Below are 16,220 nucleotides of genomic sequence, written 5' to 3' on the forward strand. Positions count from 1 at the left end.
ATTGTTCAGTTATCGAGTAGATGATATTACTTATAGTTCACAACAGTCGATGATGGTTCTTTTATGGATATGATAATCATACCACAATTAAATATAGAATGACAAAACTTTCTCTCCGCCTCCTAGCTAACCCATGGCTGGGGACTCCATCACTGGTGTCCGACACCATCGCCAAGCAAACGTTTCATCTTTGCCTCTCGTTATCTTGCGACAATTCAATGTAATTTGTTTTGACGATTCTTCAACCAGAATTCCCTCTCAAAAAGGAGATATCGTTGAGTTCCGTCATGTTTCACAGGAAGAATTTCATGGGGATGTGTGTTTTTGCTATTTACGACATCTCGAGTTGGCTTATGATGCTTGATTTGAAGGTGGTGATGATTGGATTGAGCCGAACGCAAGTGATTGCGTTCGGCTCGATTTTTTGTACCCAAAACAGGGAGGTGAATGGATTTGAGGTCAAATCTGTAGGGGCGCCAGTGATCTTGTCTACAAGCGTAGCGGTGGTCCGGTCTGCAAGAGTGGCAAAGAGCAGCCTGGCGGTGGTGTAGCTTCGCTCCAAGCCAAGATGCATTTCTAGTGCCTCAAGGAGGCAGGTGAGAGTCTTGGCGCTCAAATGTGTCTATGCGCAAGGTAGAGGTCAGCGTGGCTGATGATGGTGTGCAAGGGTGCGGAGCTATTAGCCACGACCGAGATAGGTGCAGGAGAAGAGGTGCCCAAGCGCTGGCTGCCCAACTCAATTTGGACACCCAATTACCTAACTTAAGTGCTGAAATCAATTGGGCTTTGGGTGTCCAACACTGATGGGAGTGCTTTTTGGACTTCGGCTCTTTTGTGGACCAAACCAATAAGCGGGCTCCCGCTCTCTATGTTTCATATTTGGGATTCAGGAGGATTGATCCAGCTAATCTTACTTATGTGCTTTATGTTTGTAGTGAGCCTATATATGTACTATGTTTTTGTTTCATAGTGTGATAGGTTAGCTAGAAATAAGTCCCAGATGTTCAATGAATTGAACCTATTCCTATGTACTAACGTGGTACCACTACAACTTTTTGTCTGTTTAATGTCTATCTGGTGATGGCAGTGGAATGATATGTAGTGGCCATTCTGGTTTGAGATAAATGAAAGATTGATATCATTTATTCAAAAAAAAAAAAATGTTTGTTCTTTTATTTTTATTATTTTTTATTTTGCTAAATATAAAAGACAAGGGGAAAATCACTGAGCCAGGATCCTATGACTTTGCTTTTAGGGACATAAGAGACAGATATACATATAGATAGAGAGATAGAGATATCCAACAGCGAATTTTATTATCGATCAGTTTATCACAAGAAAGCATATATAATATGATATAGAGATATAAATACACAACAATCTAGTTACTTATAAGTAACTAAATTGTTGTACAGTTACCCTATGACTTGAAACCAAGGAAGAAAGATAATTCTATGCACAGCTAGGGTAACTGTACTGTAGAAGCTAAATAAATGACACTAATTACATATCACACACAGAGGAAGCCAGCTATTCTGTACGTCTATGGCCTTGGTTTGACATTTTCTTGAAGAGCATGGCCCACACCAGGGCTGTGACCAGGTTGGGTTGGCCGGTAATCTTCTTTCGTTCCTGTAGCAAAATACTTCCCAACACCCACTAGTGTCTTTGGTTCGCTGCCTTGTAATGACTTATGACCAGCACCGGGGCTGTTACCTGGTGTTGTAGGTCGAAAATCTTCTTCGTCATTGTATGCTGCAGTTCCTGACTTACCGAAGTGTCCTTGATTCTTCACCACTGCACTTTTGACTTCTCCCTTCAAGTTGTTGGGATGGCTGCTTTGCTCTCCCAATTCTCTTTTATAGTTAGCTTCAATGGTATCGATGACGATCGTCTCTGCAATTTTTTTTTCTGGCCAAAAGGGCCTTATTCCCTCAATAGACACAATTTCAAGGCATGCTATTAGGGCAAAAAGAATAGCACATTTAGCTTCCATATCTGGAAACGAGAATGAATAGTACTGATTGATGGTTGAATTTGGTGTCTGATCAGAGAAACTCAATCTAGCTGAAAGGGAACCAAAGATTTGTAGAAGCAATGAGGAGACATGAAAACAAAGTTGATATCTTTGTGGGTATTTATAATCCTAGCAGAGTAAGCACTGCTAAGATTTTAACCACTACTTATTATAGAATAAACAAAAATTGTGGACTTGCATGACATTTCAATCTGGACGGTACATTTATAAGTCAACATTTTTCCGGGCCCTCTAATAGCATGTTCACCCGTTGGGTCACCGGCTCACCCACTGATCACTGCTTTTTAGTATTATTTTCACCCTCCGAGTCACGGGCACAGTTTCCAAACTGACCTAGGTCACCAAAATCACTTTCTGGGTTACTTTCGTGACCTGCAAACTGACCCGATGACCCAGGTCAGTTTGGAAACTGTGCCGGTGACCCAGAGAGTGGAAATAAACACTAAAAATCAGTGAATAGTGGGTGATCCAGTGAGACAATGGGTGAACTTACTATAATTAGGAGAGTATATCATAATGACCAGACATATATAGTTTAATATTGGTATTTAAATATTTAGGGGAAAGATCTTCCTCAATCATTTGCTAGTCCATTTGCCACTTTCATACTAATCTCTCTTTTCTTCATAGAAATATTATAATTCAAAACCAATTACTTTTCATATTACGAAAAAAAAAAAAAAAAAAAAAAAACATTTTGCTTCACTATTATGCTCGGGTGCATGTTTTTTTTTTTTTTTTTTGACTTTGTCAAGGGGAACCCAAAGGCTTCCTAGGCCCAAAATAAACCCCTTCGGCGCATGTGAAATGCTCGGGTGCATGTTAATTTCTTCTTCTTCTGCTCCTTCTTCTTCTTCTTCTTCTTCTTCTTCTTCTTCTTCTTCTTCTTCTTCTTCTTCTTCTTCTTCTTCTTCTTCTTCTTCTTCTTCTTCTTCTTCTTCTATTTATTTATTTATCTATCCTCTCATTTATTAGAAAGACACGATGGTATCAAAGCTCAACTATTGTAGTAAGATGCCTTCGGTTCAGTTCAAATCCTCCAACCTTCATCTCCACTTTCCACTTCTTCATAATTGTTTCTCTTTCCTTTTAGCTGCATTACGTGCACAATGAGCTGCGTGTGAGAACGTCGTTAGTTTGATGTGCATGTAAGGAAATTTGGTTTAATATATGTGTATTGTTTGCTCCTTCCCTAACTTTGAAGGCAGTGGTTGTGCGTTGGACATGGTGCTTGATTTGTATGATATTTGACCCTTCAATGTGCTGAAGTGTTGCTTGAAGAGCTAAGTGATTATTAGTACTCTAATGAGGATGAATACAACAGAGCTAATTAAGTTTGCATCAAAGTAAGATTCGTGTGTACTATTAGGATTATATAGTTAATTAGTTAGCTAATTAGTTACTAATTAACTATATAATCCTAATATGTACTCTCCATTATGGGTGTATACTATTATATGTATGTGGAAGGGCTAGTACTCTACATGCTTAATTAGAACTCTGTTGGTCCACAGATTCAAGTGTTCAAACAGATCTGTCCTTCCTCTCTCAGATTTCAAATGGGTTGAATGATTAGCTCTAGCTGCAGTTTATTAATAGAACCACGTTTGGTGAAGATTCCTTGAGCAATATCGATCATGATTTCCTGCAATATATCACTCCTAGAAAAGGCATGAAAATCCTTCTTCATTGGGTGTAACTCAAACCATATTCAACTACAAAAGAAATCAATCTCATTATAGCGCGAGTCACTCAAAACACCGCACAAGAAGTTAAGTTTATTGAGTTTTTATTCTAAAATTTTTATTATAAAGAGTCTCGTATCATATATATCGTTGCCTTTAAGATTACGATATTAAGTTTTTATTTTAAAATTTGTCATTATAAAGAGCGTTGTATCATATATATCGTTGTCTTTAAGATTGCGAATCTAATTTAACTGACTTCTTGCGCATGCATAATAGTCAAGCACTACTATAGATCTGTGGCATTCGTGCATATAAAGAAAGAATTTCTAAATACCACTAACTTAATAAGAAAGCTATTTGTGGTTAGTGATCATGGATGGTTTATATATACCGCCGAAATTTGACCAAATCTAAGTGGTTAGTAATGACCACTTTGCAAATTTACTGTTCGGAGTTTGACCCAGGAGTTAGGGACTATACTTTCTTTATGGAATTTTAATTGCTATATCATTTTATAGTTAATAAGTTTGACTCCCGATGTGGTAGTTTGCTCATATGATATGGAATCATATTCTTTTCACAGTTTGTTCTGTCTCAAACCAGAACCTAATTATTAACTTGCAGTATAGGAAATCCAGAAAACACCTTGTTACCCATAACTGAGAGTCATCGTGAACCCCATATATTTTGGGCCATTAAGCCTAATTGTACCATTAAACACATACTAATAAAAGTGGCAAGACTTCCCTTGCAATAATTGGATTTGTAACTTGGAGTATGCTTTTAGATTGATGGCCTTCTTATGGAATTTCGTACGTACGTGGAGTAAGTAGATGCAGTGAAAACGCATGTACATATAATTGTCGAATTTGAATTGAGATCAAGCTAGCTTTTGCTTTCAACAACGAATTAAGTGTGCTAATGTGTCTTTACATTTCTTGTTGATAATCTTAATTAATTTAAACCGACAAACAAACTACCAATGATTCAACTGACCAAATTACTTCATAAGAATAAATTTTGTTTTTTTTTCCCCAATGACCAAATTTGTGTTGCTTCTATTCAAAAATTGATAATCACTTGTGGAGAAATGAACATCATACGTACATTCCAAATTTTGCCAGCAGATGACAAAGCAGTGGTTTTGTGATAACGTTGTTTTCTGATATATGACCCCTTTTGTGGTTTGGGTTTTAAGTTTGTCCTTGACCGATGGCTGCCAATAAATTGAAGGAAAAAAAAAACAAAACCCTTATGGTCAAAGAATAAAAAAGAGTCAACCCACATGGTCCAGTTCAGTTGGCAAGTTGACTGTGCTCCTTAAGCAAGTTGAGGGACTTGAGGCAGAGGTCTCAAGTTCGAGCCTTGTGTATGGAAAAGACTATGCGGGGAGGGCAAGCCCACCTATTTGGTGTACTCGATGCCCGGGGGGGGGGTGTCGCTGCGTCTTTGGCGCGGCACTGTGCTGGACTTCGGGTAAAAAAGGTCATTGCGTGCCTCCTTGTGGTCCTTCCCAGTACCTCCTTTTTAAAAAAAAAAATAAATAAATAAAAAAATAAAGAATAAAAAAGAGTCAAAGTCAAAGTGCACTAGCTAGTTACACCCCAGAGCTGTGGAGGACGGGTCCCGACCACTTTACTTTGTCACAAATTAAACAAATTGATTCAATTAATCTCCTTTTGAAGCCTAATAGAGTCAAGCTGAATCAAATGATGAGCCCCATGCTTCCACTCCCCTCCATTTTGTATGGAATTAACAAAATTGGAGAATCTTGGAAAAGGGCTTAGCTGTTATTCGTTCCTCGCTCTGAGGAGGGCCTTTCAGAGAGCCCTCCCTTTAGCACTGAACTAAACATAATTTACAAATGACCTACATATATTTATATACAACACAGATCAAAAGCGCACTTGATTGCTGTAGTGCTCAGTCTCAAAACACATATAAAAATATACAACGTGCAATGTGCATTGTTCAAGAATCAAGAGAGGATATCTTTTTGGTTCACCAGAAAAAAAGAGGGGAGGATATCATTATGATATAGATGTCAGTGAAGCCTCACATGCATGTAATTAATCAAACAGCATTAAGTTATAAACATTCTATTAATTAATTACTAAGGCACCCATCTGATAGCACAAGCATGCAATTAGACTCTCTGCTTTCGGTAGAAAATGAAATGAGTGCAGTGAACAGTGAATAAAATGTGAACTACTTAGTTTGGGAAGGTGCGAAAATGTTTTACATAGAATAGTAGGTATTGTAAAGTATAAACTCAGTATTTGTTAAGGCCGGCCGCCGGCGCGGGCAATGTACTTCTGGAACACAGAGCTCTGAGCCTCATGGATGTGCATGCTCGTTATCAAACGCATGCATGATGGCCCATTTTTGATTTGTGCACTCAAAATGTGTCAATGCATGCATGCTTACTAAATAGAAATGCATGGTTACTTACTGCATCTAGCTTCTCGATCAGGATATGGACTATGATTGAGTAATGAGGACAATAAGTTTGGCTTCTTACTCTCTGAAATGTGGACAAGGGATTCACTTATCTGATTTTGAATCTCATAAGAGAAGTTGACCTTGAAGTTATAAGCAAGGATTTAATCTGATTCTATAGTTAATCAGCTAAAAATTTTGTGATGACCTGCAAAACTAGTTAGGTCGAGACTTACATTTAAAAATATCGTCCTCAAGATCTACACATGTATAATTAAGAAAAGAAAATACTTAAACTTATACCAATGAAAGCGAAACCTGTCAGTGAGCCGTGATCTGTTGGTTAGCTAGCCTAATTAACACCGTGGAGGTCATGGGTTCAATTCTCATTGACATCAGAGGTGTGGTGAGGAGTTATACTGTTGTCCAGAATAAAAAAAAGAAAAGAAAAAAAGGACTAAATTAAAACTAACCCCAAACAAATTTAGAAGATTAATCCTAAGGGTATGGGCTGAATCCTCTTTTCCCTTTGGGGAAAGATATCAGTTTGGTTTGAACTGTACTTTATTTTTTAGAAAAACAAAGATTATTAGATGATTCGCTAATTCACCAATAAGGCAATAAGCAACTCGGAATGATCCCCTGAGTAACTTGAGAAAGCCTTTATTGAGAGCATAGGAAAGACCTTTAAGAGCTTGATATTTGATCAGTAAGGAGGACATTAGCGTTGGTTAGCTTGAAAGAATCAGTGAATAAGGGAGACGAGGAACATCCGAATCTATACAGGTTACTAAACCAGCTGTAGCTTTTCATTGTTAACAACAAAATTTAAGAAGTTATATGTTGTTAACCACGAAACTGTCAAAATTAAGCTTCACGATAGGAGAACTATGTATATACGCTTCACAATAGCTAGTCTACACTGCCTCCTCATGAAGATCATTTTCCGAATTCTTAGGGCTGACAAATTAATTCCTCCTGGTCTTGGTGATCAAGCTCCTTCACTTGCACATTTAGCTTCTTATTTTGCTTTGTCGTTAGGGTGTTTAATCCTTTTTCATTTTGCTTTTTTGATCTATATCATCGTTAACATGCTTAACAGAATTTACTCTATACTAACTGTAATCGCCCTATAGGAAGTTTCACGCCATACAAAAATCTGACAGTCAATTATTCCTAGGTTCTACTTCTCGTAAAATAATTAGGGTTTAGAATCTTTGTAAAGTAATCTTATAGTTTATAGTATATCCCTTTGCTATACTTATTGAGATGATTATATAGAGATGAGAGAAAAGCTATAGAAAACCACAAATTTTATTGATAATCAAGCAACCAAACTACATTTTAAAAACAAATTAATCTGTACAAACTTCTTGGAATCTTATAGGGTAACGGGAACGCTTATCAATACAATGTGGCACATACATAGGGATATTAGATGCAAGCCCTAGCTACAGCTAGTTGTGAGTGGAATGTCCAACACCGGGGCTGTGACCTGGAGCCGTGGGCCTGAAGTCAACTATGCCATGGGCGGGAGGAGGGGGCTGTGCTGCACTAGCAACCTCACTTTGTGGTGGTGTCACTGATGTTGGGGGAGATACGACCACTGCTTTTGAAGTTTCAGTCTCGTTATGAACCACTGATTTGTATTGATCAGTGTGGAGAGTTTGGAGCTCGCTAGTATCAATCAAACGCCTTGCATCAACGGACTGAATTTCCCAGGTTGAGATTATAAGTAGGGAAAGGAATAAAGTGCAAGCAATGAAGGTTGACTTGCTTAAGGCCATACTGCGAATCGAGGAGCTGGTAGGAGAGCAAAGGTGGAAGCTCAAATATGAAACTGACTAAGTAATTAACTAGGACACAAAGAAAGTCGGCTAGAGTCTGAATCAACTTAATTAGTTAAGAATGATGCAGTAAAACTATTGCTGTAGAGTAGTTTAGCAAACCCTGCCTTGAATCAAGCTGTGATTGCTTTGAGACTTCCCTCTGCATGAGTATATATAGAGCTGAGAGCACAACTAGGCCTGAACTGCCAAGTGCCAACCAATCAGAATCTCTCAAGTTCAATAACTACCAAATAAATATAAATTAAGATGGTGCTCTCTTCCCCCCAACCCCCCATAAATATTAAAAGACAGGTCAGCATCTACTTTTGTAGAAGTAAGAGTAGGATTTTCAAGATCTATATATTCAGAATCTGTATTTTTTCTGTTACTTTCCTATGAAGAGTAGGGTTAAGTGAGATCATTAGGTTGTGTATAATTTTTCTTGTGATAGAACACTAATATTTTGTACTATGCAAGGAATGCAAGAGTTTGACTCTCACCCTTTCTTTCTCATCGATCACCCCTTTAATTTTTGACAAAAAGAAAATCAGAAACTGTTAGAGATTTGAGTTCTAATATTGTTAAAATTTATCCCAAAAGTTAACCTACTAAAAGCCTAGTGAAACAATATATATATATATATATATATATATATATATATATAGAGAGAGAGAGAGAGAGAGAGAGAGAGAGAGCACAATTAAATAACACTAACCCACACACCTAAACCCTAAAGATGGTTTGTTAACAGTTTGCATGAGCAAGCAAACCGTCCATTTACATAATCTTTCTATCTCCTTAGTTAATTTCTATATATTTCTCTTACGGCCGGTGCAGTACAGCAAAAGAAATATTATTAGCTAGCTGGTGTGGCCGTGCATGCGTACTCTTATAATTTTTTCACAACCAACCTTTTCAAACTTGTGCTCATATAGATCACTAATGGACGTATATTAACCAATCATAGTACAGGCAGTACTATTTATGTAAGTATAAAATAACAAGTTGAAGAAGCAACAAATAAATGAAAGGTCCATGGAGGCCAGACCACTGGTTCTGATTCTCCCACTATTCTCAGTTTGAAAAAAATAAAGCTTTTCTAATTTCTACCTTGTTTAGTTGGTTGCATCTTCATTATAAATTTGTTGTTCTTCACCAATATTCTTCTTCACAGAAAAGGTAAAAGAGTAGCTCCAGTCAAACACCCTGACAATTGTCAAGTACTGGAAGTTTTACCGGCTAGATTTAACAACGTACACTGAGAACTGAAAAGAGTTTCTTACATTATATATATATAGTGCTAATTTTGTTGGCTGTTAGTATAGCTTTACAGTCGTCCCATGTGTTTATAAAAGAGGCCCCCATCCACCCTCGCATGCGTATCATGAACTCTGAACAAGCCGTACTGTTTCTCTGTCCCCTTTCCTCCCAAGAAGGCAAGTATCTTACTTATATAGTCACAATTAACAATGATTCTTATTGTGTTTTGTTAATTAGAATGGTTTATTCTGCAGCAGATTCTCCAATGCGTCAATATAACTCATATTGAGACTATGTACATCCAGTCACAGATCCTTAAATTTTTCACATTTTTATCTCTTCTAAAAAACTTGTTCAAAAGAGATAAAAGCTGTTAATTGTTGATTGATAATACTTCCATAGGTAGAGGCATCTTTAAAGAGAAAAAAAAATGTCCTGCGTACAATATTTTGTTGTCTCTTCGAGGCATTGTATCAAAGGTTTTATCTTTTACAAAATCGACCACATCATTATCGCACACATTTAAATAGCAAAGCAACATACAATCAAGTTGGTCTGCTATAAAAAATTAAAAATGATACATGTCCTTTCAAAAAAAAAAGAAAATGATACATGTAAATGGATCTCATGTAATGCATTGTTTACTTAGTGATTGAGTTCATGTAGATTCAAAGGAAAGTCATATCTTTCACACATTGCAAGGAAAAGTGAGATGCATTGTTTATATAGTGATGGAGTTCAATGTAGATTCAACAGTGCATCAATCACATATTGAGTCAATATACATATGTAGATACATCAGATGAATGAATTACATATTTTTCCTTTTCCTTTCCTTTTGTGAAAGATGAAAGTGATCTCTAAAAAGAACTCATTATATGTCACATATAAACAAACTCGAGAAAGCCATATAAGAGCAATAGTATTTCAATTCTCACTACAGAATTTATTATTCCAATTCCCATCCTGAAGAGGATTGAATCCTCCTCACCTAGAGCTGGTTGAGGCGGAGGGATGTTGGTTTCGTGGCATGTCAGTTTACTTTCAACCTTTCTCTAATTGAAGCTTCAAAACTTTGAATAACTTCGAAGTCGCAGAAAATTCGAGGGTTTTTCTCTCCCTCCAAAAGATATGAACAACCTTCACCTTTTGGCCCAAGACATTTCAACCAAATATATTGGACCGTAATCTTTCTTGGGCCAGAACAAATGCCCATGTATCACTATACAAATTTCTAGACCCGGCCCACATTCTTTTATTATTAGTACCCAACAATCACCATCAATCTCTCATTTTCCTTCTTGGGTGAAATTCAGATAAAAGAAGTGTTAAATGTGGGACTGTGGGAATAGCCCAGATAATGGCGAAATACTAGGGTTTAGCCCAGAAGTCACATTAACCGAAGTACTAGCATGACATAAATGCTTGAAAAAAAACAGGACAAGCCCAACAAAACATAAATTAAAGAATTGCATATTCACTCACAATGTTTAGCTGAACATATACAATGTGTCTCTCTGGTTAATACAAAGAAAAACAAGATATAGATTAAACACATCAACAACTCGTTGATGAGATATGAAACAAGGATCAAAACACCAAGCAGTGTTGCAGCCAAAATTTTCAAAGCAGGGGCAATATCCTGTCAGCTTCTGCCTTCTGGGGTAAGAATATATAACTTGAGTGGATATTTACACCAGACTTAAATTAGTTAGCAGAGGACTACGTCTAATAATCCGAGTGGAGAAAATATTCATATGGTGTTCCTGTTAGCGTATTCTTGACATCATCCCAGTTTCTGATGTGGTCTGCCAATGGTCCATTGTGTATTTTTACCTGATGGCTTTTTAATCTCTTCTTAGGAAGTCTCAGGAACTCTTCAACATCTTTTAAGACCTGAACAGGAAAGATGACCCTCAGTAGATGTATACAAAATCAGATGCTAGTTGTCTCCAAGTGAACAGACAGTACCTAGATGACTAATGAAAAAATGGTAAAGATTTTTTAAGAATAAATAGCTCTTAAGGATTAAAAGATAACCCAGTGAGATCCTTACAGTGCGGTTTTTGACAATATCTTCATAATACAACACCATGTGTCTGGTGCTATTGAAGCATTCTATGGCCTTTGCAGCTGTTGACTCCATTTCTTTAAGATCGGTAATCAACTTCGTGCAATTGATAGTAGGCTTGTACTTTGACAGTGTATCAGCCTGTATATACAAGAAGTCACCAGCTAAAATTCAGTATCATGAATGTTAGGGAAGGTAGGAAGGAATACGTGCATACAAATATGTATAGAGACAGTGAGAGACCTCTTCTTCTGAATGTACATGTGCCTTGTGGGTTCCATTCAATAGCTTAGCATACCGATCATAAGAATTAGCAAGAACAGAGACCATTCTGCGCAATAAATTTCTTCGAAAGAGAAATATTGCAGAAACCCCCCTGCGATTGAAGTATTCTACTATCTCTTCATGGTGCTCCATTAATCCCTGCAAAAGCCATAAGTTAGTTATGCTCTTCCATAGCTTCCCCAAACAAAGAGGCAAACACAGAGAAGAGAGGGAGAGAGGAATATCCATAGTTTCTTCAGAAATAATGCATATTTCACACACCAATCACAGAGACACACTTCTTTATGGTGCTCAATTATCCCTGCCTAAGTTAGCACTTCCACTGTCTACCATATTGAACTACATATCTAAACCTAGTTGATTGCTTCAGAAAACTTGAAAATCACACATACATTTCCTTCAAGGAATAGATATTATTATACAGTGGTGTACCTATGAAGGAAATATTACAGTTAGCAAATAGCTTTTATGAGCTATCAAACTTTTAACTTATGGTCCCAACATTTACATTCATCACTGTATGTTAATCCAGATCTCAGGGAAGCTGTGGACAATAGTGGTACTTGCGTTTTCATAACAGGTAAGGGAACAAAACCTAGAGCACAGTATACGGGGGATACTTCAAAATCTGCATTTGGTTAAAATTACACCACAAGAGTAATCTCTCCTTTTATCAACCAAACACTGAAAACTCTGTCCTAATCAGATTGAGCAATGTATATCTGAAAAAGGACTTCATTGCAATCTTCAAGGACATCACTTGATATGGTGTATATCATACACAGACAATAAAGCACATAGGAACCAATCAAGAGTTTACCTCCTAATGAATCAGCAGGACATCACACAAATTCATAATCGAGAGTGAGAAAAACAAGTAGTTAACCGGGCAGATTAAGCAGTAAACAATTACTTTGAGGATATTAGAAGAGTAAACCATCCATCAAATCAGTACACAAATTTATTGATTATAACTTATTGCATCAAAAAACGAGCATATTAATTAAACCAAATTTCTGCTACAAAGTTGACAACCAATTAGGTACCAATATGATTCACATTCTTAAACATTTGTTACTACTCATTAAAAAGAAAAGTTCTCTAATAATCAACAAGCACAATAGAATACGATTATATGCCTCAAGTTAAAGACATTAAGTACCTGATTAAGCATCCACTTGAAGCCAGTTGCTGCAGAGCACTCATTCTTGGAAGCGCTACTGAACCAGTCTAAATTGTAAACTTTATCTAGAGTCTGTACAATTGAAGAAATATTTGCCCTCCTATCCTTAACGGAAAATATCTCTCCATTAGAACTAACATTCTTGTGACTATTTAATAGGCTTTCGAACCATCCACTCCCTGATCTCTGCATCGATAAGATTGCAAAGAATCTCACAGGATTACGTGCACATTCAGCCCTAGAAAAGACCAAAACAGTGAATTACAAGGCTTAAGATTCCCAAATTTAAAGCAGAAGGGTACAAATTTTAAGTTACCTGCTGAAAGTTTCAGGCATCGGATAATGCTTAAAAGGAATTTCTAATAGTTTGGTTTCATGAGAAGGCCTTCCGATGACTTTGATGCTTTCGAATTTAGTCACAGTTTCGATACTTATCTGCTTTAGACATATCGAGCAGATGTAAACTCCAAAGACCATTGCAAACATTAAGACTATCATTCTCAGAAACAAAGGAGATTTCTTGGGAGATGGCCTTATAATCAAACTTTCCTGTCAACCAAAAGGGGAAAGGAGGGAGGAGAGAGAGTTCAAATAAAAACTTTCAGAAAGAGAGATTATGGAAAGGTTGTGATAAACATGCTCAAATGTAGTATTACTAGTGCAGGTTCTCTCAGTAACACTAACAACAATGCTTAAGACTTTTTAAGTCCATATAATAACTAGAAGAACACCATAATGCAATGGTTGTAAATGTAATGGGTGCATAGCTGTAATGTAGGTTCTCCAAGTAACACTAACAACAACAAATTAGTCTAGAAATCCATGAAACCACTCAATACCGGCTCTACTACTAACTCAGAAAATAGAACCCAGTCAGAGAAATACAAATCTAACTGGGTTTTGAACGGTACTAATCTTAACGACACAGAAAACTTGATTACAAATAAGTTCAAGGCATGAAACCAGATCCAACATGTGGCAAGCATTAAGCATCAAGCGGCAAAGTTTTCCATTCAAATCCATATACATTATTCTTCCACATCCATGAATCAACCACAAAACTGAAAGCTAACACCTTTCACATAAACTAACCAAATTGGAAACTGGAAAAGGAAAACGAAGACAGCCCATCTATGCTTCCAGAACACATCTCATCTCAGACCCCCCAACTTCTTTTCAAATCAAACAACAAAATAAACAAGCAAAAACAGCACCTTGAGCAAAACCCACTACTTTAATTCAAACAAAAAGTGAGCTTGAAAAGTCCAAAACACAAAATAAAGCAAAAAGAAAAAAGAAAAAAGGCAGCACCTTGTTGAAACCCAAGATGTATTCCGCCATTGTTTCACCAGAAACAGAGATAGACAAAGCAAACAAGAACCTCCAAACCGAGTTCAACAGCCTCAGCAGTTCATCCCCAACCTAAACACACAGCTGCTAATCCTCAAACAGAAAAGAGAGACAAGTGAGAAAAAGAAGCCGCCTGGGTTTTTGAGCTTTTTGGCCGCCCAAAAAACCCAAGAGAGAAAAAGGGAGGGGGGCTCTGGCTCTCCCTCTCGGTCTCTAACTGGGATTCTTTATTCGTTGTTGGGTACTGTAGATCTTTCCCCTTCCAAAAAGCTAAAATCTAAATCAAAGCAAATTGCATGGACGACCCCCCAAATGCCGTGTAATCTGGTTAGTCCAAAGTCCAAAGTCCAAGTCGAAACCAAACAAAAGCACACACCTCTGAGGACAGAGCGAAGCTCTCGTTTTCCTCTGTAGACTTTGACCTGTGTTTCTCTGTAGATTATTAGCAATCATAATTTGTTTAATAATTTTGTTTTCCCAATAAAGCATAAATAAAATTAAAATACCTTTTGATTTTTAAAATATAATTCACTTGAGAACTTTTCTAAGCAAAGATGCTTTGCTACCTAATAAGTTAATAACAATTTAAATGATAATTAAGATGTCAATTTGTTATTAGGTAGTAATCATCTTGCTTGAAATCTGTTAATCTATTTAAACATAAACATTAAGTGGCACAATATGATACATTATGGTACCATAAGGTTAGATAGGATTTTCCTTTTCTATGTATGAGCAGGATGAAATTTAGAGTATTAAACTACTAGATTAGTGCTTTGTGTTTAGTGCAGTGGAAATGAGCTGTTATGTTATTTAAGGGAATTGTAAGGTGCTTTAGCACAAGTGACATTATGAGGTGTCATAATGTGATTCTTCTTGATAGAACACCTAACCTAACATGTCAAATAAAGACTGCTCATCTATTGACTTTCATCTAATAATATGTAATTGGCATAAAACGTTGGATTAATAATAAGGTGGTGCGAAACTGCAAACTACTAAATAGGGTTAGGGAGTGCTATATGATGCAAACTTCAAAAGAGAAAAATAAAAATAATGTTAAGAAAAACAAACATATGATCGATAAAGAGAATAAGAGAGAATTCTGAAAACTCGGAGAATTTGCCTATTTATTAGTTTAACATTGGAAGAATTTCTATTACAAAACAACTCAATACGATAAGCATACCCGCAATATCCACATATTTTGCAACTAGTCCTTTTTTATATGGTAGTTTTGAAGCTTTTAGAGCGGGCTCTTGAAAGGAACCCTCGTAAGGAAACCTATTACAAGAGATGGAGACCTAGAGTGATCCACAATTACCCATCAAAACGTTTTCTTTTTGGATGTCAAAAACTACTATGAACTGTAGATTGTGATACATTGATGTTGATTATCACCAAATGTCCAATAATATATAGATTAGTTATCTACCGAACATATGTGGGTGCACTTGTAGCACTCAAATTGTGATTGCGACACTAGTTACTCAAAGTTAACTTGGAAGCACTAATCCGAGCTATCTTTTATTTAATTGTATGGATCATGTATTATGCATCTTCATATTTATGTCATCATTCAACAATCTTTTATGCATCATCATTTAACAATTTCAGTGTATTACCACAATTGTAAAGCAAATGTAATAGTCAACTTTGCTCTTCACTAATAGGTGTTTGTCAAAATATATATGCTTAGTTAAAACTCCGGTTATTATTTCATAATGTTTACTTGATTTTTATTGTATTTTGGGTTTGGACACAATGTTCCGCCATGTATTATGCGGTTTCATAATGGTCAAGGCTTGAGGAAAGCCATACTGGCCCTATTTTTTTTTTTTTAATTATCATTTAACAATCTTTTATGCAACAAATCAATAAAATTAGAATTGTTTAAATACTAATTAGTACGAAATAAATAGACATTTTTAGCGCATTTCCCTCTACTAGTTTACAATCTATTTATCGTGAAGCAAAAAATGGGGTTGCTCCTAGCTAGAGTCCTAGGTTAGCACACCTTGCTAGTGTTGACTATTGGTTAGATAAGACTCCTGTGATAATCCAGGATGACCTATAT

The 16,220-nt window shown here is 36.6% G+C and overlaps 2 protein-coding genes across 2 annotated transcripts; both read right to left on the reverse strand.

The window, feature by feature from the left end:
- Window positions 1-1,314: 1,314 nt before the first annotated feature.
- On the reverse strand, window positions 1,315-2,083 carry LOC133727449 (precursor of CEP9-like). The gene has a single exon (XM_062155027.1). It carries the CDS (start codon window positions 1,994-1,996, stop codon window positions 1,544-1,546), a length of 453 nt encoding a protein of 150 aa, XP_062011011.1. The 5' UTR covers window positions 1,997-2,083; the 3' UTR covers window positions 1,315-1,543.
- An 8,614-nt stretch (window positions 2,084-10,697) lies between these two features.
- On the reverse strand, window positions 10,698-14,518 carry LOC133720470 (uncharacterized). The gene is made up of 6 exons (XM_062146802.1): window positions 14,105-14,518; window positions 13,110-13,342; window positions 12,773-13,031; window positions 11,569-11,748; window positions 11,311-11,466; window positions 10,698-11,150 (listed from the first exon to the last, which is right to left on the reverse strand). The coding sequence occupies exons 1-6, from the start codon at window positions 14,132-14,134 to the stop codon at window positions 10,983-10,985; spliced, it is 1,026 nt and encodes a 341-aa protein (XP_062002786.1). The 5' UTR covers window positions 14,135-14,518; the 3' UTR covers window positions 10,698-10,982.
- Between the last annotated feature and the right edge of the window lie 1,702 nt (window positions 14,519-16,220).

The sequence above is a fragment of the Rosa rugosa genome, chromosome 1 (assembly GCF_958449725.1).
Source record: "Rosa rugosa chromosome 1, drRosRugo1.1, whole genome shotgun sequence".
In the NCBI taxonomy this organism is placed as follows: Eukaryota; Viridiplantae; Streptophyta; class Magnoliopsida; order Rosales; family Rosaceae; genus Rosa; species Rosa rugosa.

Bases quoted from the DNA above. Each gene is read 5' to 3' on its own strand.
- LOC133727449 (XM_062155027.1), bottom strand. From the start codon at position 1,996: ATGGAAGCTAAATGTGCTATTCTTTTTGCCCTAATAGCATGCCTTGAA.
- LOC133720470 (XM_062146802.1), bottom strand. From the start codon at position 14,134: ATGGCGGAATACATCTTGGGTTTCAACAAG. The intron at 13,343-14,104 runs GTGCTGCCTTTT...TTTGGTTGACAG, and splicing joins ACATCTTGGGTTTCAACAAG to GAAAGTTTGATTATAAGGCC. The intron at 11,467-11,568 runs GTCTCTCACTGT...TTGTATATACAG, and splicing joins ATGTACATTCAGAAGAAGAG to GCTGATACACTGTCAAAGTA.